Source organism: Ursus maritimus, unplaced genomic scaffold, assembly GCF_017311325.1.
Source record: "Ursus maritimus isolate PB19 unplaced genomic scaffold, ASM1731132v1 scaffold_9, whole genome shotgun sequence".
Lineage (NCBI taxonomy): Eukaryota > Metazoa > Chordata > Mammalia > Carnivora > Ursidae > Ursus > Ursus maritimus.
Window position 1 is genome coordinate 77,955,209 of NW_024427107.1, and position 23,232 is coordinate 77,978,440.

Consider the following 23,232-nt stretch of genomic DNA (forward strand, 5'->3'; position numbering starts at 1 on the left):
GCCAGGGGAGCCCATGGACACCCCACATCATGGAGGCCAGAGCTGGGGGAGCCTGTGGAGACCCTGCATCATGGAGGACAGAGCCAGGGGAGCCCGCGGACACCCCACATCATGGAGTCCAGAGCCAGGGGAGCCCATGGACACCCCACATCATGGAGGCCGGAGCTGGGGGAGCCTGTGGAGACCCTGCATCGTGGAAGCCAGAGCCAAGGGAGCCCATGAAGACCCCACATCGTGGAGGCTGGAGCCAGGGGAGCCTGCGGAGACCCCGCATCATGAAGACCAGAGCCGGGGGAGCCCGCGGAGACCCCGCATCGTGGAGGCTGGAGCTGGGGGAGCCCGCGGGGCCTGCTATGGGCAGGACACTCCATGGAGACTCTGCTGCAACCCAGCTGTTCCTCACGTTGCACGGCACTTTGCAGTTTAGAAAGTGCTTGCACTCACATCCTTTCCTTTGGGGCATTTAATCTGCGCCTGCTGTCCTAAGCGACTACACCCGGGATCTCGTCTGAGGAGTGGTAGGTGCGTTTGCGCGTCCGAACGCATGGCAAAACGGGTCCTCTTCATCCGGCGCGGCTGTGCGGCCGTCTTCCCGGCCGCGGACCTCCTGGCTCCCCGCAGCCTCCGGCAGAACGAAGGTCGGACAGGAACGGGAGCTGCCGCAGGTCTAAGCAGGAACGAGGATGCTTTTATTTACGTCTGACTTGTAAAGAATTGCAGCGGGAGGGTTGCTCACTGAGATCGCCGAGTTGGAAAGCAAAGGATTTCGTTTTGGGCAGAAAAGAACCTCACGGTCTGGGCGCTTTGCTTCGGCTCATTGGAGCGTGAGGTGAGCGACAGTGAGCACCATGGATGTGCTCCCCTGTCGCCTTCGCGGTTCTGACCCCACAGCTGTCCCCCAGCTCACTGGTTCCTCATGGGCAAATGGCAGCTCGGTGCCAAAGCTGTTTCCTGGCAGGAGAGGACAGTTTTCTCTCTTCACCGGTCATCCCGAGGACCCCGCAGAGTGACAGACTGAGCGTGAAGGAGGGCAGAGCCCAGCTGGACCTCGCCCCATTAGAGACGGACCAGAGTCCTCCAGTCACGGCTGCTCGTTGACTCTAACACCACAGACAGACAGTTCTCATCGTGGGGTCTGGATAAATGAGTGTCCTTAGACTGAAGTCGGTGTCCTGTATTAACGCTGACTGGACTCCGGCCTCCCGTCGTGGTGGGCTGAGTAGCTCTGAGACCATCTAGAAGGGCCGGATGAAGTATGAAACCACCATGAAGAATTGTGGAGCGCCTTTCTCCTGTGGGTTGTCTGCCAACTCTGGAAGTGGTGTCTGAGAAACTAGGCCAGAGCCGGGGGGCGACAGGGACAAAACTGGTCAGGACCTGCTGAGAAGGGGAGTCCTGGTAAACCCGTTAGTGGGGGCTCCAGACGTCACGGGTTACCTGAGCGTTAAGGAGCCAGCCCTCCGGCACTGAAGCCCAGCCTCAAAGCATCGCAGTCCCTGGTGGGGTTGAGTGTGTATGGTGGTATCTGCCCAAGGGGGCCCGGAGGCCAGTGGAATGAACACCCCAGAAAGATCAACACCTTTACGCGTCCTCGATTTGTGACAGAGGTGATACGACCAAGCAGGGGCTTGAGGGAAAGAGCGTCGTCACCGTAAATGACGTTGGGACATCGTGCATCCATACGGAAAACATGAAGCTTGGCCGCACCTCAGGTCACACACGGTCAGTTCCAAGTGGACGGACAGGTACATGGGAAGGCACTAGCAAGCGTAAATGAATGAAGCGGGCAAGCTTCCAGTAGCTGGCACACAGGAGCACGTTCACGACCTGGGGTGGAGGAGACCATACGGAAGAAGTAGCCGTGAAGGAAAAGCTTGGTGGATTTGACTAAGATGATGGACTTTAAAAAGACAATTTCTGGGCACCTGGGTGGCTCCGTGGGTTAAGTGTCTGCCTTCGACTCGCCCACGGCGGGCTCCCTGCTCAGTGGGGAGTCTGCTTCTCCCTCTCACTCTGCCCCTCCCCCCCAATTCATGGTCTCTCACCTGCTCTCTCAAATAATAAATTAAAAAAAAAAAAAGGACACTTCAAGAGAGCGAACAGGCAGTCCGGACTCGGACAGGATGCTGGCAACACGGCAGAGCCAACAAGAGGCTCAAGTCAAGGAGAGTAACACCACCTGGTTCAGAAATGAGCAAGAGAGAGGACACCTCCCCTCAGAAGATTCCCTCCGCGTGGCACTTAAAGCCGTCAGCCACTTGTGCAGTCGGGGAAATGCAAGCCAGTCACAGTGCAGCGCGAAATGTTCCCACCGTCAGAATGGCCAACACGCAGGCCCGACCCACCGAGTGTTGGTGAGGGTCGGGAGGGGTTGGGGGGCAGGGGGTGTGCGCCGGGGCCACACGGCGGCTCCTGCCCCGGCTCTCTGCACGCCCTCCCTCCTGCTTTCTGTCCCTGCCGCGCTCTGTCCCTGCTGCGCTCCTGCCCGTCTGCTTGGGGCGCTGGTCTTCGGTGACGGCGCAGCCATCCTCCAGACCCCAGCTCGGGGAGCCGCCCAGGCCAGGCACCCTGCCCGCTGCCTGCGTGGTCCTCTGGTCAGACCAGCGTGTCCCCGCAGGCACGGTGGTTCCCGCCACGCTCCCTCCCGTCCCGGCCGGCTCGGCGCCTGGCACCCGGCAGCGGCTCAGGTGGTACCCGAGTAGCTGGAGCGCCAGAGGGCTTCCCCTGGAAATCACGTCCGCGTGCTTCCTTCTTCAGGGCACCTGGACCCCGCAGAGAAGGTGGCGGACGCCCACCCCAAGTTGTGGTGTGCTCTGAACGAAGGCAAGGTGACCGTGTTTGACGCTTCCTCTTGGACGATTCACCAGCACTGCTTCAAAGTGGGGACTTCCAAATTGGTGAGTAAACCCAGTGCCCTCCGATGCGGCTTCCCAGATCCAGCTGCAGGTTCTGGAGAGACGGACGCATCCACCTGTACACGGCAGTGGGATGCTCGTGACCCCACAGCAGCGCCCCGTGCGGAAAACAGGAGGTTGGATGGTGAGGTTTCTCGCTGGACGGGAACCTGGTCTGTCCCGTGAATGTTCTTATTCTCGAGAGCAGTCAGTGGCTTAGCCACCCCCCCACCCCCGGCCTTGGAACCCGAACGCGGATTTCAGTGACGCGGACGCGGTCGTATCTCATGTCTGCGTCCCCAGTCCCAAGCAGACATGTGCGTGATCTTAACATATTTGGGTTGAGAACCAAGAGAAGTTTAAAGCACATGGGCATGACGTTAAGGTCTGAGCTTGTAAACTGGTGACTTTTTAATTAAATAAAGCAGATCACGTTAGTTCGTGCCAGAATAGCCCCCACCCCCTCAATCCAAGGTCCTGTGTAAGACCCGTGGCGGGCAGTGGGACGCACACTCAGCCCTGCTTCCCCGAGAGCTCTGAAAACCGTTGCTTACGTTCCGCGCTGCGTGGCGAGGCGCCCGCAGGCCCCGGGGCCACGCCTGGCACGTTTCACTTGCATCCCGGTGTTCGCAGGTGAGAAGGCGCTGCTGCTCCGGGGCCGCGGCCTGACGTCAGCTCAGTGACCCCGGCGCCTCTCTTCCACACTGTCCCCCGTCTCAGAGTACGTTCCCACCGGCCGTCTGGTGGGAGTCATCTGCTCGGGACGCTCTGAGCGTAGAAAAGCAGCTGCTGTCCCAAGAGGTGTTGCTAGGGAAATCCTCACTCCTTCCTCCTTTACCGTGAAACCTTGTTTGTTCAGGTGTAATGTGAGAACAGTCTAGCGGAGTTAGGTAACTCAGCGTTCAGCATCACTGCGTATCAACCTTTGTGGCCACATTCCCTCACGTAAAAGTAATGTGGCCACCTGGGGCAGAGTCGCAGCTCTCAGAACTGCTGTGAACAACAAATACCGTGAATTCAGACGCATGTTGCTGGGGGCTGAGCCCATTCTTCATGCGTGAGCAGCAGACCTCACGTGAGCCGAGAGTAAGAGGTTAAATTATTTACCCCCATAATCCACAGTGAGCCTCAGATGATAAAGTACCAGGATTCAAGATAAAATAGTTACTAAGGTCTAATAATGCCTGAGACCAAACAAAAAAAAAACAAGGAGAAATTGAAGAAATCATTTTTTATTCTAAATTTGATTTTTTCCTGTTGAATCTTAGTTATGTGTATTTCAGAGATTTTTTTAATAACAGAATAACTTAAAATCCTAGTTAAGATAAAATCAAAAGGCTGCATCATGTGGCCGTCTGTGCTGCTCCCAGCCAGGCCGTAGCATTTAGGTAAAGCAGTGAGTTCTCCCACTTACGCGAGAACACCTTTGTGCTCGTCTCGCTGGGACTCTCTGTACTGTTTAACAAGAAGAAAACCCAGATAATTATCTCAAGAAAATGCTGCATCCTCTGAGATTTGAGGTTCAGAGCAGTTTCTCTCAGACATCTCTGGGTCACTAAAGAAAGACATTTTACTAAAATGATACCAGTTCTCAGGTACATGCCTCAAAAAAAGGGCTTTTTTTTTTTTAATATATACTTTGTTTGGTACCAAACAAGTAAGCTTTTTAGGATTTTATTTATCTGAGAGAGAGAGAACGTGAGCACAAGTTGGGGGGGGGGCGGCAAGGCAGAGGGAGAAGCAGGCTCCCCGCTGAGCAGGGAGCCCGACGCGGGACTCGATCCCGGGACCCTGGCATCATGACCACAGCTGAAGGCACGTTCTTCACCAACTGAGCCACCCAGGTGCCCCAAGAAAGGGCTTTTTCAAACGATTAATTCTGAAATTAGTAAGCTAGCATCCTTTTCTAACTTATGGGAATATTTATTGGTAAAATTAAAACTACCAATTTTTAGGGGTGTCTGGGTGACTCGGTCTGCCCCTCCCCCCACTCATGCTCTCATTCTCTCTCACAAATAAAATCTTTAAAAAGTAAGTAAAACTGGGGCGCCCGGGGGTGCTGGGATCGAGTCCCACGTCGGGCTCCCTGCTCAACAGAGAGTCTGCTGCTCCCTCTCCCTCTGCTGCTGTCTCTCTTTCTCTGTCAAATATATAAATAAAATCTTAAGGAAAACACATAACAAGTTTACATACTGGTCCATGGAGAGCACGTGACCGGGGCTCACAGGATACCCGCGTGTCCCCGGGGCAGAGGGGCGGTGTGGGCAGTAAGCTGTAGGACAGGACTGCGTGGCGGCCGAGACGTGACCGCCGTCTCTCCTTGGCCGCCGTCAGAACTGCATGGCGATGGCGGAGCAGAACCAGGTGTGGGTGGGCGCAGAGGACTCGGTCATCTACATCCTCAACGCCCACAGCATGTCCTGCAACAAGCAGCTGACCGACCACCGCTCCAGCGTCACGGACTTGGCTGTCCAGCACGGGACGCCCAGGTACCGCCGGGCTCCGCTGGGAGAAGGGCTCCTGGGCGGGGGGGGGGAGCCCCGAGTGGGAAGGGTTCAGTCGTCGTGGGCACCTGCCTGCGGGGCCAGGCCGGCCGTGTAGAGCGAAGCAGGTCTGTCACGAGCCAAGTCAGACGACATTCTTGTTTCTGGTCCTGAGCACAGAGGAGCAGGTCTCTCCCGTAGGCCAACTGCAGGGTAAGTGGGACGGTCAGCGGCAACTGGCAGGTGGCCTTCCTCGCCCGCTCTTGGCGTCTGGGGGTCAGCCTGAAACCTGCGGCCTACAGACATGTCATTCCGGTTCTCCGTCTTCACACGGTGCTTCCTGTGTCCAAATTTCCCTTTGGATACGGACGCCAGTCATACTGGATCAGGGTCCACCCTGATAACCTGAACTTGCTGCCTCTATAAAGGCCCTATTTCCAAGTATTTGCACTTGAGGTCCTGGCGGTTGGGACTCCAGCATTCTTTCTTGGGGGATACAGTTCAGTCCATAAGATGTATTTGCTTCACCCACTGTCTTTGCCGTATGAAGAACATCAGCTCAGAGGCAGGCCCTGTCTGTTCTGTCTTTGCTGTGCGTCCTGTGTTTAGAACAGGGCCTGGCACACAGTGGGTGTCCCGGGGAGACTGGAGAATGCGGAGGGTCCCATTTCCGTCTGTGAAGGAAGCGTAGGCTCCGTGACGCACGAAGGTCACCTACTTCAAACAGGCAGCCCAGCCCAGGGCACGGGTACCCCCAGCTCTGCTGCTCTCCTCCATGCAACCCTCCCCCACCTCCTCGTCCCGAGTTTTAGGGGTGCTGTCCTCAGTGGGGCCTGGCTCAACATAAGGCACTGACCTGGAAATTGCTCACTGTCAGGAGGGGCCACGCGTGGCACTGGCTCACGCACACCCCTCTCCTGTAGCCGCTAGCGGCTGACACGGGGCTCCTTTGTGACCTTGCACTGGGACAGCGTGCTTGCTCTCGCCCTGGGTCACGAGCTCGGCTGGCCTCAGCGGTCGTGCTACAGTTCTCCAGAGCCGGCAGCAAACACCGCGGGGCAAGGAGAGGCACCCTCAGAAAACCATCTTCCCCGTGGCCTCGGTTACGTGCTAACGAACCGCTCCGTGGACGTGGATGGTGTTTGCTTGGATGCTGGACTGTAGGTAACATAACTGTGCTCTTCGAGCCACACTTACTCCTGTGTGTCCACACCGCCAGCAAGGTGTACTCGTGCAGCGCGGACGGGACTGTCCTGGCATGGAACGTGAGCTCCCTGCGCGTGACCAGCAGGTTCCAGCTGCCCGGCGGCAGGCTCTCGTCCATCAGCCTGCATGACGGCCACCTGTGGTGCTGTAAGTCCTCCGTCCCCTGCCGCCCCCTGCCCCAGGAAGAGGGGACTGAACGCAAGCTCACAGCCTATTTCCTTGGCCGCGCACCTTCCCAGCCTTCCAACTCCGACCCCTCCTCTGTGCTCGCTGGCTCCCTGCTCCCCTCCTGTGTTTGCGGCTCCTTGGGCCTCCCTCCTCCCCGGCAGCCGGGACGCCAGCCACCCTTCCACCCGCTGCCTCTCTCTCTCTCCTGCTCACCCTGGGCCTTGCTTGGAGCGGGACTGCAGCCCACGTGCCCCCAGGAGTCATCACTGCTCCTTCCGGGAGCCCTCTGTGGCCCCGGCACTTTGTGTGTGGCCCACGTGCCCCCAGCCCAGGGCGAGCGGGGCAGGGCCTGCAGGGTGCGCCTCCGCACAGACGTGGGGCCAGAGTGCCTGTGGAGCTGGGCTGGGCGTCCTGCCCGGGGCGGGGGCGGGGACAGGGAGGTGCAGCGGCTGGGCCTCGGGCATAGGGCCTGTGTTTGGGAGCATCCCAGAGCGCAAACGTCGTCTGAACTTTCCCGTCTTCCCTGGGCTGTGCCAGATGCCAGGGTGATGGTCGTGAAAGCCATTTTTTAAACTTGAAGCGTATTTTACGTATGGTAAGATGCACAAACTGAGTGTCTTTCATTGGATTTTGACAAAAGCGTACACCACATAACCGCCCAATGACCCGGACATTCCCATCACAGCGGAAAGTTCCTCTGCGCCCCTCTCCAGGCAGCACCCGCCCAGAGGGCACCCGTGGTGGATTCTGCCGCGTGGGCTGCGTCGCCTGTCCCCGGGCCTTCCCTACACCGACCCCGCCGCAGGGGCTCTGCCGTAGCTGCCCGTTCCCGAGCCTCGTATGCTCAGGGCCACCTGCGCTGTGTGCCAAGTTCTAGTTGGTTATAGGGCTGTACCGCGACGTGGTCCTCCAAGGGTTAACCCCGTGTTTACCCCTTTGAGAAACCCTCCGACTCTTCCGCCACCACCACCGCCACTGTGGGGAGGGTTCCAATTCCTCTGCATCCTCACCAACACCCGGGCTGGGTGCTACTGTGGGCGCCCTCGTGGCTGCGTGCGGTGGCATCCGCGGTGGCCGGGCCGGTGGGCCGTGTGCGCGTCGTCTGCAGAGACGTCGTGCCGGTCTGCTCACTTCTGGCGCTGTCCCCTCCACCCGGCCCTTTGCCACCTGTCCTTCTTTGCTTTTGTCACTCCGTCTAAAAGAAGGCAGCGAAGGAGAATTATCCAATTCATTTTTGTGCGTTTTTTGTTTTACTTTAGTGGTTGCTTGAAGGGTTGCGATGTCTTCTGGCGCCGACCTTAAGCAACACGTCCCCTCACGTGTCCCGTAAGCAGCTCACGGCCCATCAGCCACTCTGTTTACTGCTTCCCGCTCCTTTCGCTACTGCGTTAAAGCACTATTTGAGTCCTACAGCTGTGATAAACCTCAGAAAATATTTTTAAAATTTCTGCATAAGTACTCACTGATTTTTGCCCATACATTTACCATGTCTGGAGAGCCTCGTTCCTGGTTTGCGTCTGGCGTCGTGTCCCTTAGCGTTTCTCACGACCGGGGTCGGCTGTCAGCAGGTTCCAGGCTGATAGACTGTGTTTCCCCCCAACACTTCAGAAATATCTTTCCGTCGTCGGGTAGCTTTGTTTGTTCCTGACGAATCTGCCCTCGTTCCTACTGTTCGGCCGCATGTGTCGTGTCTGGTTTCTGTGGCTGCGTGAAGGGTTGTCTTCGCTTTTCACGAGTCGGACGGCAGCGTGCTCGGCGGGAAGGTCTTCCTGTGTGTCTCGTTGCGGTTTAGTTTCGTGAGTGGGGGAGACTTCTAACCATTATCCCCTCCAGTATTTCTTTTCTCCATTCTCTTCCTCCGTGTCTTCTGGGATTTTAATTGTGTGTGTTATAAAATTATATTAGAATGTAATATATATAATAACATCATATTCTAATGTATGTATTAGGCTATTTGATAAATCCCGCAGGTCTCAGGCACGGCTGTAATTTTTTCCTTCTTTTCCTCTGCTTTAGCTTAGTTAAGACCTGAACCTTTCTTCATCTGTGTCCTGTCTGCTGCAGGACCTGTCCAGCAAATTTTCATTTCAGTTTAAGAATTTCCATTTCTCTTCTAAATTCATGTCCACCCGTCCTCTTTATATCTTCCTGTGAGTTGTTATGTTTATTCGTAATTGTCGGTCTGAAGTCGTCCTCCGCCGGATCCCGGATCATCTGTGGGGCCGCTCTGCGCCCTTCTTCCATTGAGTTCTGGTCGTATCCTCGGGCTTCACGTGTACAGGGGCTCTTATTGTATCCCGGAAGTTGTTGATGACGCATCTAGGAGACTCTGGATTGTGTCCTTCTTTAAGAACCACTAGGTTTTGTCCTAGAAGGTCATTACTGACCGGTCAGTCGTTTTAATCCTGTGTAGACGCTTGGTTTTTGGCTTTCTGGGGTAAATATATCTCACTTTCGGCCTTAGCCCTGGAGCACATAACACCTGGCTCAGGTGCGTGGTCTTCACTCTCGTAGGCATGGCTCTTTCGGTGCCGCAGGGTGCCCGAGGTCCTCACGAAGCCTCTCCAGCTTGAGAAGCTACAACGTCCAGCTGTGCGGTCTTGCCTCCTGTTTACACACAGTTTAGCAGTCGGCCAAGGGTTTGAGCATTTATACATACATTTTTGGGTTCCCTCTTTTGGGGGTATTCCCGCTCTTTCCAGCCACACCGGCGGCCCCCCACCAGATGCTCAGGCAAGGTGGACTGTGACAGCACTGGCACGTTTATTCGAGGACCGGGAAGTACCTCAGCGAAAACCTGGGTGTGTGTGGTTATGAGTCTGCTTTTCTTTCAAGCACCATACGCCTCAGCCTCGGTTGATGTCCAGAGTGTGTGCGTGTGTCCACCCCTGGATGCACTTTGGACGACCGGAGCTGACCGAACGCTGGGCTGAAAGGTGCCTGTTACACAGTGAGGGAGAGAACAGGGGCGCGACCCCAGACCTCCATGTCCCCTGGGGCTGCGCGGCGGCTGCCCTTGCTCGGGCACCCCGTGCCCATGTGCTGGGTCGTTTGCTAGGAGGGATGCTCCCCCTTCCCACACCCCACGGTTCAGGCTGCGGCCTTCAGGTGGGTGCATTCAGTGTGGATCCAGGCTTTGCCGCCAGACAGCTGGTCACTTTGGGAGTCTGTGTCTTCATTGAAACGTGAGACGGAATACCACCCTCTCCCTGCAGAGCCTGCTAACGGCTACGGGATGCGAGAGGCCAAAGCGCCATCGTCCTCAGCGTGCTGAGTGTCGGGGACCGTAGCCCTCCTCTGTTGCTCTGCTGCACGTGCCCCTCTTGGGCCTTGCTCTGTCCGATGCCCTGTCCTATCGGGGCCCCTTCTGGGGCTCTGTGTCCAGTGCAATGAGGGGGGCCTGGGGGCAGAAGTGCCTTCACAGGGCGCGCCCAGTGTTCCCAACCAGCCGCAGCATCCCAAGGGCCTCCCGGGTGAGTCCAAGTGGGTGATGGCGTATCTGGCTAACGGGCCGTCTGCAGGATGACGTTTTGCTTTTGAGGTCCCAGGAAAACCACCTTGACCCGAGCTTAGCAGCAGGAAAGAGACATGTGATGGCCGCTCTCGCTTTCCATGACTGAAAGCCCAGCTGAGCTTCCACGTCCTCTGTGTGGAGGCTGAGTGTCGGGGCCTGTGGCGCGCTGGGCTGCGACACGAAGCCGGAGAGGCACATCCGGGGGCTCCCGCCTACCTCTGCCTCCAGCTGGCGCTTCCCCGAGGCTGCACCCGCCTGTCCCCATGTCTCTGAGGCTGGCGCAGTGGCCTCGCGCTGGGGGCAGGGGGCACGGGCAGGAAACACAGAAGGACAGCCTCGCGGCACGTGTGCCGTTCAGAAAGACGACCCTCGGTCTGCCCTGCAGCCTGGCCTTTCCAGCCTCGCAGCAGCGCCGACGCCGGCCGCCTGCAGCTCTCCAGCTGGGGCGACTCGTGGTTTGCAGGAGGACATTTGAGTGATCCACAGACACCGAAGCACTTGGTGACGTGTGCCACTGTCACCTTTGATGCTCATCCCCGACGGGGCGAGGACTGCCTGTGGCTTCAGGGGATAGGAGAGCCAGAACAACGGGGCGGGAAGGGTTCCCAAAGCTGCCGTGTCCTCGCCGGGGCTGCGGGGGTGGCCTCCTTGTCGGTACCGGCGGGGCTGACGGCCACGGGGGTCGCCAGGAGTGCACGGCTGGCGCCAGTGCGGGCCGCATGTGGAGCTGGGTGCACGGGATGACGTTTCCAGTTGCTTCATCCCTGTGCCCGGGTGCGTCCCCGTCCCTCACGCTAGCCCCTTCGTCCCGCAGGCACAGGGAACAGTATCGTAGTTGTGACATCGAGCGGACTCCTTTGTCAGGAGCTGAAGATCAGCGAGAACTTCAAGGAGACCAGCACCTCCTTCCTCAGTTTCCAGCTCCTCCCCGAGGTACGTGTCCCCGCAGCGCCGTCTGTGCCGGCGCCCCGGAGCCGCGCGCCGCCAGCAGCCACACCGTGACTTCCGTTTCAGCAGGAGCAGCTCTGGACAGCGTGTGCCGGACGCGATAGCATCTACGTCTGGAGCCTGAAGGACCTGACCCAGCGCCCTCAGAGCGTTCACCTTCAGGACTGCTCCGAGGTCAGCTGCATGATCAGGGTGAAGAAGCAGGTAAGGCGAGGAGCCACGCCTCCCCTGGGGCCTCCCCTCCCCTCCCCTCCCCTCCCAGCTCCAGCTCTTGCCCTGGCCTCGTCCACTCGAGGCCTGTCCAGGAAGGACTTGGATTTGGGGGTGCACCATTCCACTCAGTATTCCGGGTAAAGCACACCTACAGGGGGTCTTGTTTCCCGAGCTGGGCTGCGTGTGGCCAACGCCTCCCCTCCCCCACCGTTTCTCCCTGGCAGATCTGGGTAGGTGGCACAGGTGCGTCACAGGGGAAATCCAAAGGGAAAATCTACGTGATCGACGCGGAGAGGAAGACGGTGGAAAAGGAGCTGGTGGCCCACATGGACACGGTGAAGACCCTGTGCTCGGCCGAGGACAGATACGTGCTGAGTGGGTCAGGCAGGGGGGAAGGGAAGATCGCCATCTGGAAAGTTGAGTAGGTGCGGGTGAACGTGCTGAGCAGGCTATGTTCTGCCCCCGCCGGTGCTCTCGGAGGGCGTCGGCTGGGGAGCCGCTCCGGGCCTGGTGGGGGAGGGCCGTGTGTCGGACTTCCCTGACTGAACCGTACCCACAGCGTGTCAGGTTGGGGTGCTTCTCAGGCAGGCGGCTGGATCAACTTGCTAATAGGCTCTGTTGTGAAGTTACCCTGGGTGTTGTCTAGAAAGTTCCAGAACCCAGGACCAGGGGCCAGCACCAGAGCCTGAGGGAAGCGATGTAGCCAAATCACGTATGACCTGCAGACCTCAGGTCTGGTTTGCGTTTCCTCTATTTCATTCATTCACCAAGCGTATAGTAAGCGTCGGGTCTGCAGGAGACCTACAGCCCTAGGCTGGCCCCTTGTTTCCAGCAAAGTTTATGAGAGGAGATGCTTTTTAAATGGCCACTTTGTGGTTGAAGAGATCTGTGCCTGCCCTCGCTGTGCCTGCTCAGAGGGGGGGACGGGGCGGGGACAGCGCTGTGCTCAGGGTGTCTGGACGGCGGCTGGGCGAGCTGACGCCAGCTCTGGGTTTCTTTTCCTTTAACTAATGCCAAGTTTTTAAATGAAGAAACCTAGAGAGACTTTGCTACCAAATATCACCGATGAAGAGTTCCACCTAAAATAGCATTTGTCATCGAGTTTTCTAGTGACGTTGCTGCCACTCACTCACGTAGCACTTCAACCGTCTGCCTCTTGTGCGCAGATAGACCTTCGTAGATGGTGCTTTATTATTTAACCGGAGATGATCTTATCAGCTAAAAACAAGTTTTTGCAAAAAAGACCTTGTACACATTTTTACTATAACATTGAGCTGTTCCTCCCTCGGTGTCCAGCAAGCAGGTTTTGACCTAGTTACCAGATGTGGAAGCAGCAGCCCGAGAGCACCGTCCCCGACAGACCCTCCATGAGCTCAGCCGCCGCGCCAGACCTCACGCGCCCTGAGAGGTTGCGGGGGGGTGTTCGCCAGGCCCCCAGGACAGGCCGACCTTCAGTAGCATCCAGAACCTCCAGACGGAAGGTTTGACCAGGCCCTGGGTTAGGTCGCAGGACCTGAGCATCTTGCAAGGTCCCGATCCCTGACCCACATTCTGGGGTGTTCTGGGAATATGGTGCAGAGAACAGCTGGGCAGCCTCATGTCCCCGACTACGCTTACGAAGAGGGTGTGTTCCTGACTTCTGGAAGGAAGACTCGGCCATAGCAAAGAAAAGGACAGAAGGTTGAATTCTACTTTTGTAAACACATGAAAAATTACGGTCAAATCTTGTCAGAAATACTCCTAAGTTATTTAATGTCAATCCACACGTAACCAGATATTTTCACCTTGTCAATAATAAATTCTTTGTTTCCTAAACGCTGTTGTCCGGCCTCCTTACTTTCCCCACATTCACTCATGGGAGAGAGCTATATAATAATACAAGACCATTTCGGGTTTGCTCTTGACTCATTCTAAGCGCGTATCAAGTTATTTTAATGCAGAATTTTCATTCCTTTTATTCTTGGTGATAATTTCCAAGATCTTATTTGACAGTGATGGAGTGGCCGGTGGCGGTTGTTAAAATGGAAAGGGCACTTTGTGCCTTCGGTGTTTCCTCTGTGCTCTGAGGAGGTTCCGTGAAGAAGGATTTGTCACGGGAAGCCCCAGAAGAGCTGGAATTCGCTACACAGACAATGCCTTCCTCGCCTTGGCTTTAGAAACCTGAATTAAGTTGGTACCAAAAAGAAAAAGTGTTTATCTTGAACAAGAAGCCAGTCTACTTTAATACGATTTCAGCTCTGCAGCTGCGTTTCAAACACAAGAAGAGAAAGCTTGCTGGGGCTGCCGGCACGAGGCTGCAACGCCGACCAAAAGCCTGCCCTGTCCCGGTACTGCCGACGTCGTACAGAGGACCGCTTGGTGCCGTCTTTACGATCTGCTCTCATCAGCCACTCTCAAATGACAACCTCGGAACCATCTGAATTAAAAGTGAGTGCATGACTTCTGTCCATTTCTAGAAGATTCCTTAGGAAGATGAAGGGGCACTTTCTGTGCGTGGCTGGGGAGGGCTGGGATGGAAAGCCAGGCGGAGTTGCCCGGCTGTGTCTGCTGCCTGGAAGGGTCTGTACTGCTTGCCGCACTGCCACGGAATCCCCTGGGTAAGAGGCTCAGACCCTCGGGACCTGGTGTCTCACCTGTGCTGCTACTGCTCGCTACGGCATGACCTTGAGCGTGCACCGGACTCCACAGCTCTGGGTTTCTGCGACTTGGAACAGAGGTGGCCCAGGGCTGTAGGTGAGGCAGAGGACCAGGGACCCTAGTCCAGGCCTAGTGTACGGAGTCCTGGGCTGGTGTGGTGACTAAGAAGGGCACTCCACTGCTGGGCCCAGAAGAGCCCAGATACTGCTCCCGCCAGGCTGCCTGGCTGAGCACTTGTGAAAATACTCAGAGCTTGCAAACGTGCGACAGCCACTGCAGTGGCCCAGAAAGGCCAGTCCGTGTCCTGACCCCAGCGCCTGTGGGGGTGGCCCCAGAGATCTCAAGATGAGGTCATCCTGGATTAGGGCGCACCCTAAATGCAGCGACAGGCGTCCTTGGAAGAAGCCACAGACCAACACACACGTTGTCTACAAGAGATGCACTTTAAATACACCAACCCGGGGAGGCGGGAGGGGGGAGCCGTGAAAGCTGGAACAAGCACGCCAGGCAGACGGCACAGTCGCCGTATCGCTATTCGCGTCAGACAACAGACTCCAACTCCAGTGCGCGGAATGATAAAAAGGCAGTTCGGTGCCCTGTGATACTGTTATTAATCCTAAGACATAATAACCCTACAGGTATGTGCACTTAACGGAGATTCAAGACCCACGGAGCGAACAAGCCCACACTCGGAGTCAGGAGACTCGCACACCCTTCCTAGATTCAGCTGGCTGATAACTCTCTCTGGTGAGAGAGCCAGTAAACAAAAATTCAGCAGCGACACAGAAGGTTCGACGCCATCTGCCAGTGCGACCCGACATTACAGAGCGCTGCACCCCACAGCAGCTGAGCACCCCTTCTTTTCAAGCGCACATCGTGTTCATCAAGCTAGATCACACGCTGGGCCATAAAGTAAGTGTGAAAAGATTGAAATCTTACAGAATATGTCCTCGGACCACACCAAACTTAACTTAGAAATCAACAGCAACAGGGGCGCCTGGGTGGCACAGCGGTTAAGCGTCTGCCTTCGGCTCAGGGCGTGATCCCGGCGTTATGGGATCGAGCCCCACATCAGGCTCCTCTGTGGGCCTGCTTCTTCCTCTCCCACTCCCCCTGCTTGTGTTCCCTCTCTCGCTGGCTGTCTCTATCCTGTCAAATAAATAAATAAATAAAATCTTAAAAAAAAAAACAGCAACAATTCCCTCAAAATCCCCAAATTAAAATTAGGCTGGAAATTAAACATTACTTCCAAATAACCTATGGGTCAAATAAATAGATCACACAGGAAACTAAAAAAAATACCGAATTCGTAGGATGCAGTTAAAGCAGTGCTTGGAAGAAAAGTTATCGCTTTAAACGCCTCTATTAGAAGAAAGGTTTGAAATTAAACTTCCATCATAAGACTATAGAAAAACATAAAAGCATATTTAATCCAAAATATGTAAAGGAGGGAAAATAAAGATAAGACCAAACTCAATGAAATGGAGAGCAGTCAACAGAGCCAAAAGTCGGTTCTGTAGACGAATCGGTAAAACCCTCATAAAACCAATCAAGAGAAAGGAGCAGACAGTCTCAGGAGCACGAGACGGGCTGAAATCGTCCCGACATCAAAGCAGCGGGTGAACAGCGTCACGGCAATTAATCTGACGAAATGTACAAATTCCTTGAGAAACAACTGTATGAAAGCAACGCGAGAATAGAAAATCTCAACTGGGGCGCCTGGGTGGCACAGCGGTTAAGCGTCTGCCTTCGGCTCAGGGCGTGATCCCGGCGTTATGGGATCGAGCCCCACATCAGGCTCCTCCGCTAGGAGCCTGCTTCTTCCTCTCCCACTCCCCCTGCTTGTGTTCCCTCTCTCGCTGGCTGTCTCTATCTCTGTCAAATAAATAAATAAAATCTTTAAAAAAAAAAAAAAAGAAAATCTCAACTGTTCTACATCTACTAAGGAGGCTGGCTTTAGTCAAAAACCTTCCCGCACAGGAACTCCCAGGCCCTGCGGGCTTCATTACCGAGTTCTAACAAACTCTTAAGGAGGGGCTACTAGAAGCCCACAGAAGTCTTTCAGAAGGATAGGGAGCACTTCCTGACCCATTTAGAAGACCGGCATGATGCCATGCTAAAATCTGACGGAAGATCTTACAGGAAAATAAAAGTACACATCGGTTCCCCTCATGAACACAGATGCAAAATTCCTGAACAAAACATCAGCCAGTTGAATCCAGGAACATCCTGAAAGGGCAAACCGCATGACCGAGTGGGGCTTGCCCCAGGAATGCAAGGTTAATTTAACATTCAACAATCAGTCTGTAAATTCCACATATTAACAGAAGAAAGGAGAAAAGCCACAGTGGTTAACTCAACAGATGCAGGAACAAACTGACAGAATAAAATAATCGTCCACAATAACTATCCCGGCAAACCGCGAAGGGCACTTCCTCAGGCCGACTCGGAGAACCCATCCCACCTGACGGTTGACGTCCCACCTGTCAGCAGCTGTCTGGCTGCTCCCCCCTAAGACGGAACAGGGCAAGGACGCTCACTTTTATCCCCCATTCCACACCACACCGCAGGTCCTGGCCTTGGCACGAAGGCAAAGATAAATGATTAAAAGACTGGACTAGGAGGACAAACTGTCTTTACTCACAGCCACCATTACTGATTACATAAATCCTAAAGGGTCTTTTAAGGAAGTATTAGAGCAAGCAAATTCAGCAAGATTGTGGGATACAACGTCAATATAGAATAATCATTGCATTTCTCTATTTTAACAGCAAACAATTGGGTAATGTAAAAATACGACTTACGATAGCATTAAAAACACATCAAATAGGAATAAATTTAATGAAAAAGATGTGCTAGACCTGTATACTGAGAACTCAAAAACACTGCTAAGAGAAATTTTAAAAGGCCTAAATAAATGAAAAAGTACACTATGTTTATGGATGAGAAGATTAAATACCGTAAAGATGTTTGTTCTCTCCACATCAACCCAGCAGATTCAATGTAATTCCAATCCAAATCCCAACACAATCTAAAAGTACGTATGTTGACAATTTGACACGCGCAGGTGTGCTCGCACACACAGAAATGCAAAGTTGAACAGTCAAGATAACCTTGGAGGAGATCGGAGCTAGAGAACTCACACTGTGATTTAAAGCTCCCCCCAGAGCTACAGTGATTAAGACGTAAGACTGGGGGCATAAACAGATCCGTGCAACAGAATGGAGGATCCAGAGACCCAAGCGTACAGTCAGTTGATAGTCGACAAAAATTGCAAGACCATCCAGTAAGGAAATCATTTCAACAAATACCCAGTTGCTGCGACAACTGGATAAGTGCATGGAAATAGGAAGAAGCTCAACCCTAATCTCACTTCAAAAAATTTAAGTCGAGGTGGTTCATGTGGATGTAAAGCTATAACTTCCAGAAACTAACAGAATATCTTGGCAACCTTGGTACAGATACAGATGTCTTGGAGCACACACAATAAAAGCTAAACAGGAAAATAATGATAAATTGTACGTCATTAAAATATATCAAGAAATAAGAAGTTGGAAGGAAATATTTACAATGCTGGATCTGACAAGGACTGACGCCCATGACGTACAAAGAGCTTCTACAAGTCAATACAAAGACCAGCAGCCCAGTTAAGAAATGGGCAAAGGATGCTTTACCAATGAGGATACGTAGATGCCAAATTGAAAAGATGCTTAAAATCATTAGTCATTTAGGAAGGACATGAAGCCACGATGAAATCCTACCTGATGGTCATCAGAACAGCTTCTATTGAAGAGTCACAATAATGACCGCGGTCGTCCACTGCTCGGTAAATCGGCATAGCCGCTTCGGGGGAACTGCTGGCCAGTTTCTTTTTCCTTTTTTAAAGATTCTATTTATTTGAGAGTGAGCGAGCGAGTGCACAGCCAGGGGGAGAGGCAGGGGGAGAGGGAGAAGCAGACTCCCCGCTGAGCAGGGAGCTGGACGTGGCGCTCGATCCCAGGACCCTGAGATCATGACCTGAGCCGAAGGCAGACGCTTCACTGACTGAGCCACCCAGGTGCCCCTGTTCGCCAGTTTCTTAATGACAGACCTACCATACAACTCCACAGTTCCACACCTCATTTTTTTTTTTTAAGTTTATTTGAGAGAGAGAGAAAATCCCAAGCAGACTCCCTGTGAACAGGGACTCCAACATGGGGCTCGATCTCACAACGCTGAGATCATGACCTGAGCCAAAATCAAGAGTTGGACGTTTAACCGACCAAGCCATCCAGGTGTCCCCCTCACCTTGTGTTTTACCTGAGAGGAATGAAAACCTGTGTCTACAAAGAGCCTCTTACGTCTGTGTTCACAGCATCTTTCTTTGTGATCACGCTACACCGGAAACACCCATCACCCAGAGAACGGATGTGGCGTGTGCTCACATCAGCGAAGAGAGACCGGCCCACTCTGCACACAGCGGTGCGTACGACTCTCAGGAGCGGTGTGCGGAGTGGGAGCTGCCAGGCAGAAAGGCTACAGCCTCTGTTTCCACTCATATTTAGTCCAAAACAGACAAAACTAATCCACGGTGACCGAATTCATATCAGTGGTCGCCCGATAGCTAATCAGTGTGACTGTAGGGTGCTCAAACTGGAAGGCTTCAAGAGAGAACTTTCTGGAGTGAGAGGATGTTCTGTGCAGAACGTGTGTCCGTTAGTCGGGTGTGCGTGTGTCAGAACTCGCACACTGTGCCTGTCGCCGTAGTCAGTTCACCTCAGTTAAAAACCAGAACAAGAAAATCACTATGGATCCTACAGCTGTTGAAAAAGACGTTAAGGGAATATTTTGAATTTGATGCTAATAAGTTTGACAACTGGGCTGGAATGGTAACATCTGAAAGGCACAAACCAACAAAGCTCATTCCGGAAGAAATAGCCTGAAGAGCCTCATTTCTAATCAAGAGATTTAACCCATAGTTTAAAACCTTCACACGAAGACAATTTCGTAAAGAATTCACCAGCAGGGGCGCCTGGGTGGCTCCGTCTGTTGAGCGTCTGACTCTTGGTTTTGGGTCAGGTCATGATCTCAGGGTCGTCGAGCCCTCGCGCGGGGCTCTGTGCTGAGTGTGGAGCCTGCTTGGGATTCTCGCTGTCCCTCTGCTCTGCGCCCCCCTCACATGTTTTCTCTCTAAAACAAATAAATAAATCTTTATAAAGATTCACCCTCGAACACGTCCAAACACACAAGGAAAACGTGTAAATTCTATGCTAATTTTTTTCATAAAAATAAGGAGTGAACATTCCCGATCTCATTTTATGATACCAATATTACCTTGCTACCAAAACCAGACAAGACATTACAAAGGGAGAAAACAACAACCAGAACCATTTCCCTTCATAAACATAAACATTAAAATCTTTAACAACATTTTAGAAATTCAAATCCAGCAATAAGTAAAAAGGAGACTACCTATGACCAAAGGGAATTCATCCCAGGAATGCAAGACGGGCCCGACGTTCGAGCCCGGGATGTAATTCACCGCGTGAACAAACTCAGAAAGGGAAACGCACTTTCATCTCAACAGATTCGCAAGGAGCCTGGACGGAATCCCGTGTCCGCTCAGGACGGAAGCTCCCGGCCAGCCGCGCACAGCGAGAGCTCCAGCTGCTTCGAGAGCAGCTGCGACAGCCCCGCCGCGAACACCGTACTTCTCGGCCTTTCCCTCTGAGCTCAGAACAAGGCACACGTCTCTCTCTCAGACTAGACTAAACATTTAGCAGGACTTGTATCCTCAAGAACCTAGGAGTAAGAAAAACCCACTAAGAAACAGGACAAAAAGTCCAGTTCGACAGTTCACTAAAGAAGATGGACAAACAGCAGGCACGGAGAGACGCTGGGCCTCCGAGTGCGCCCGGAGCCCCCGGGGTAGCCCTGCCCGAGCGCCGCGTGGCCGGCGTGGCCGGCGTGGCCAACACAGGACAAGCCGGCCCCGCTGGGATGCTGGCGAGCAGGCGCAGCCCCTGGAGCCCTCGCTCGTCGCTGGGGCTGCAGTCATGGGGCCCCCAGGAAAGGCTGGTAGCTTTTTGTCACGTGAACAATGCACGTCGCACGCGACTCAGCGGTCCCTCCCCGGTGGCGACGTATGAGAACGGAACGTGTACAGCTACGCGGGCTCGTGCTCAGTGTTCGCGGCCATTTCAGTGAAAGAACCAGAAGGTGGAAGGACCCGCACGTCAGTCGGCGGTCCTGTGGCTAAACACAGGGTACTGGTCACCCTCAACAACAACAAAGGCGCAAATTCATGATACCTGAGCGCACACGGGCCTCAAAAATGTCGACGCCCCAGGAGAACGAATCACACTGTGCAGGTCTACGTGACACAGAGCAGATCCGTGATCGTCGCGTTGGTACGAGGGGCGAGGGGGGCCTACGGAGGGGCACAAGGGAACTTTTTGGTGGGACGAGATACCCTCCCGTGGGCATGCGTGGTGGAGGTTTTTGTGGGAGCGTGAGCGTGTGTCTTCGTTTCCCTCGGGCACACGCCGAGGCGTGAACTGCCCGGCCGTCCGTGTGAGTGTGCGAGTCATTAGAGATCGTGCTTGCGGTGGTGGACACACTGCACACTTGTCCGAACGTATCGCGTTGTGCACTTAAAATTGGTCAATCTCATCACATGTAAATCATACCTCAATAAAGCTAAGTTTTAAAGCAAAAATAATTGAAATCAAAGAAACAAATCACAATCAATCCTCGATTACATACGTTACTGAGGCAGTGTTCCAATTAACAAACGATGCCCATCTCCGCTCCCTCCATACGGTGCAGGCCCAGCCACGTCCAAAGCCTCCGTAGCCGCTCGAGCAGCTTCGAGGGTGAGGGTCGGTCCTGGAGCCGTCCCCTCCTGTCAGAGAGCTACGGGACGTGTTAGTTGCCTGCAAACCTCCTCTCCACGGACCCTCCGTCCCCCAACTCAGTGCCTCCCCAACCCTTTGCAGAAGTACCCTGTGAGCACTTCAGATTGTGTTTCCTTCTTCAGTCTGATGGCTTCCCTTCCTTCCAGGGTCCCTCCTCTTGTCTGAGTGTATGTGTGTTTTCTATCATTTCTCAGAGCCTGGAATAGAACCCTGCGTGTCCGCCTTCCGGTCTCCTAGTGGTTTCCTGATCTAAAAATTGTAACACAGTCTCTTTTCCATTTTGTTGGAAGAACCAAGTAACACAATGGTGTTAAGGAGCCACGTTAGTGGAAGCACAGACAAGACTGATAATTACAACCAATGTGTTCTCCAGACGGAGTCGGAAGCCCGATGTGACCTCTCTCATTAATAATTTAACCGTTTCATAAATAAATTGTTCTTGTCTACATATGTCCTATTTGAGGTGTCCCACTCTTCCCAGGAAAATCCTAAAGCGCATCCCCCAGAAAAATTAAATTAGGGCTGCATTTTTACAAAGATAGAGGAGATATACACAGTAGACAGATAGAAACTTCACTAACAAAAAGCAGAATCCCCCAAAACAAAAACCTCTGTTCATCTTATTAAAAGGATGTAGGAGACGTCTACATGTGTATGATCAAACACTTTGCTAAACAGAACACGTAGACCGCAAACCCATGTGCGGTTCCTGCATCAGCACGTGCGATCTGGCGAGCGGTGGCGGGGGGGGGGGGTGGCTGGTCTTCCGTCCCGCCCCTAGCCCGGCAGGCGACACCTGCGCCAGGTGAGGCTGGCGGAGGCCGGGCGGGCGGCAGGGGGCGCTGTGGCTCCAGGCAGCAGGAAGGTGAGCCGGCAGGGAGCTCTAGGGGCCTCCAGCCTCCTGCCACCACCCATCCCCAGAGGCCCCACTGAGACCACGCGCCCCCTCCCTTCCTCCCCCCATCCCCGGGCCCAGCCCAGCCTCCTGGGCGCCCCGTCCTGGGTTCGGATATCACTGGCCCTGGGGCCTTGGGCAAACCCCCACCCCCTCTGCTTCCTCCGGGGCCATGGGGGTGGGGGGAGGGGGTGTGTGGCAGCAGCTTCCACCACCCAGGGCCCCACCCAGCCTGAGGCACAGGCACCCCAAACCTCAGGCTTCAGCTGCTTACCTGTGTGGCTGGAGATGCAGGCCCAGCTTCTGAGCAGCTGCCCCCCTTCACAGGAGGGGCTGCCAGACCTGTGGACACACCTGTCCTGGGGCCCCCGCCCCGGGTCAGCCCTCTGGGTATAGCCAGCGTGCTGGGTGGGTGTCACCCCCAGCCGGCTGGGCCTGAGCTCCCACTGGGGCACCCCTGGACACTGGGAGGCAGGCAGAGCCGTGAGCTCCTCACCTCTGGCCGAAGGAGCTGTCCTGGAGGGGCCTGGGCTGAAGACGGCTTGTGCTGGGGGTTCCAACACGGCCCCCAGGTTTGGGAACTGGGCGGGGGGGCGGGGGGGGAAGAGGCTCTGGGGAGACTTCATGAGCCCATACTTTGTCTACACTCAGCAGCAGGCCTGGGGGCGCTCTGCCCTCCCGCCATGAGACCGGGGTGGGGGGGGGGGCAGGCCTAGGTTCCCCAGCCCAGCCACAGGAAGGCACAGGGAGGGGCTGCGGGGGAAGTGACTCAGACACACCCACGTGGTCACCTGGTAGGGAAAGGTTTATTAAGATTTAACCACAGAGTTACAGCAAAACAGACCCAGGGAGGCCCCGGGGGGAGGCCAGGCTGGCCTCCGTGGGAGACGGAGCACTCCACAAACAGAACCGGGTGCACAACAGAAACAAGGCAGACCCGCAGCTCAGGATACCTGGAAAGAAACAACACCGAGGGCTCCGCGTACAGACACACAGACATCAGGCCACTTTTCATCACCTAATAAAAAAGTTAATATGTGGTATTACTCTTCTTTATAATCCCTTTTCCTCATAAAACATTATGTGTTTAACACACACTTATATCGTTGCTAAAATCAGCAAGAGCTATTACACTGCCCCAACTTAATTAAGTTGATAAAAAAAGTTGTCCTGTGGCCAGTTCACAATGGAACTAAATAGTGTTGTTCCGAGATGCCTGGGGAGTTTCTCTCGTAACAAGAGGCATTGCCAACAAATGGGTCCTTCTGCCACCAAGAGACATCTCAGTCAATCCACGGCACAAGGAGGTGCCCGGGCAGCCCGGGGAGAGCCAGGGGACCCAGCAGGTGGGGGCTGGGCACGCAGCTCTCCCGGAGGT

The 23,232-nt window shown here is 54.4% G+C and overlaps 1 protein-coding gene and 1 long non-coding RNA gene across 2 annotated transcripts in view; one reads left to right on the top strand and one right to left on the bottom strand.

Annotated features, from left to right (window-relative positions):
* The window catches only part of DENND3 (DENN domain containing 3), a 51,942-nt gene extending 38,705 nt beyond the window's left edge, over window positions 1–13,237 (top strand). The window contains 6 exon segments of the mRNA XM_040625563.1: window positions 2,758–2,897; window positions 5,229–5,383; window positions 6,597–6,730; window positions 11,080–11,198; window positions 11,280–11,417; window positions 11,651–13,237. Of these exon segments, the coding sequence (XP_040481497.1) occupies window positions 2,758–2,897; window positions 5,229–5,383; window positions 6,597–6,730; window positions 11,080–11,198; window positions 11,280–11,417; window positions 11,651–11,851 (887 nt within the window). The 3' untranslated portion in view covers window positions 11,852–13,237.
* Window positions 393–22,533, bottom strand: LOC121101652. Its single transcript, XR_005833622.1, has 3 exons — window positions 22,129–22,533; window positions 20,808–20,957; window positions 393–1,827 (listed from the first exon to the last, which is right to left on the bottom strand). It is a non-coding gene; the product is annotated as an uncharacterized LOC121101652 (long non-coding RNA).
* Between the last annotated feature and the right edge of the window lie 699 nt (window positions 22,534–23,232).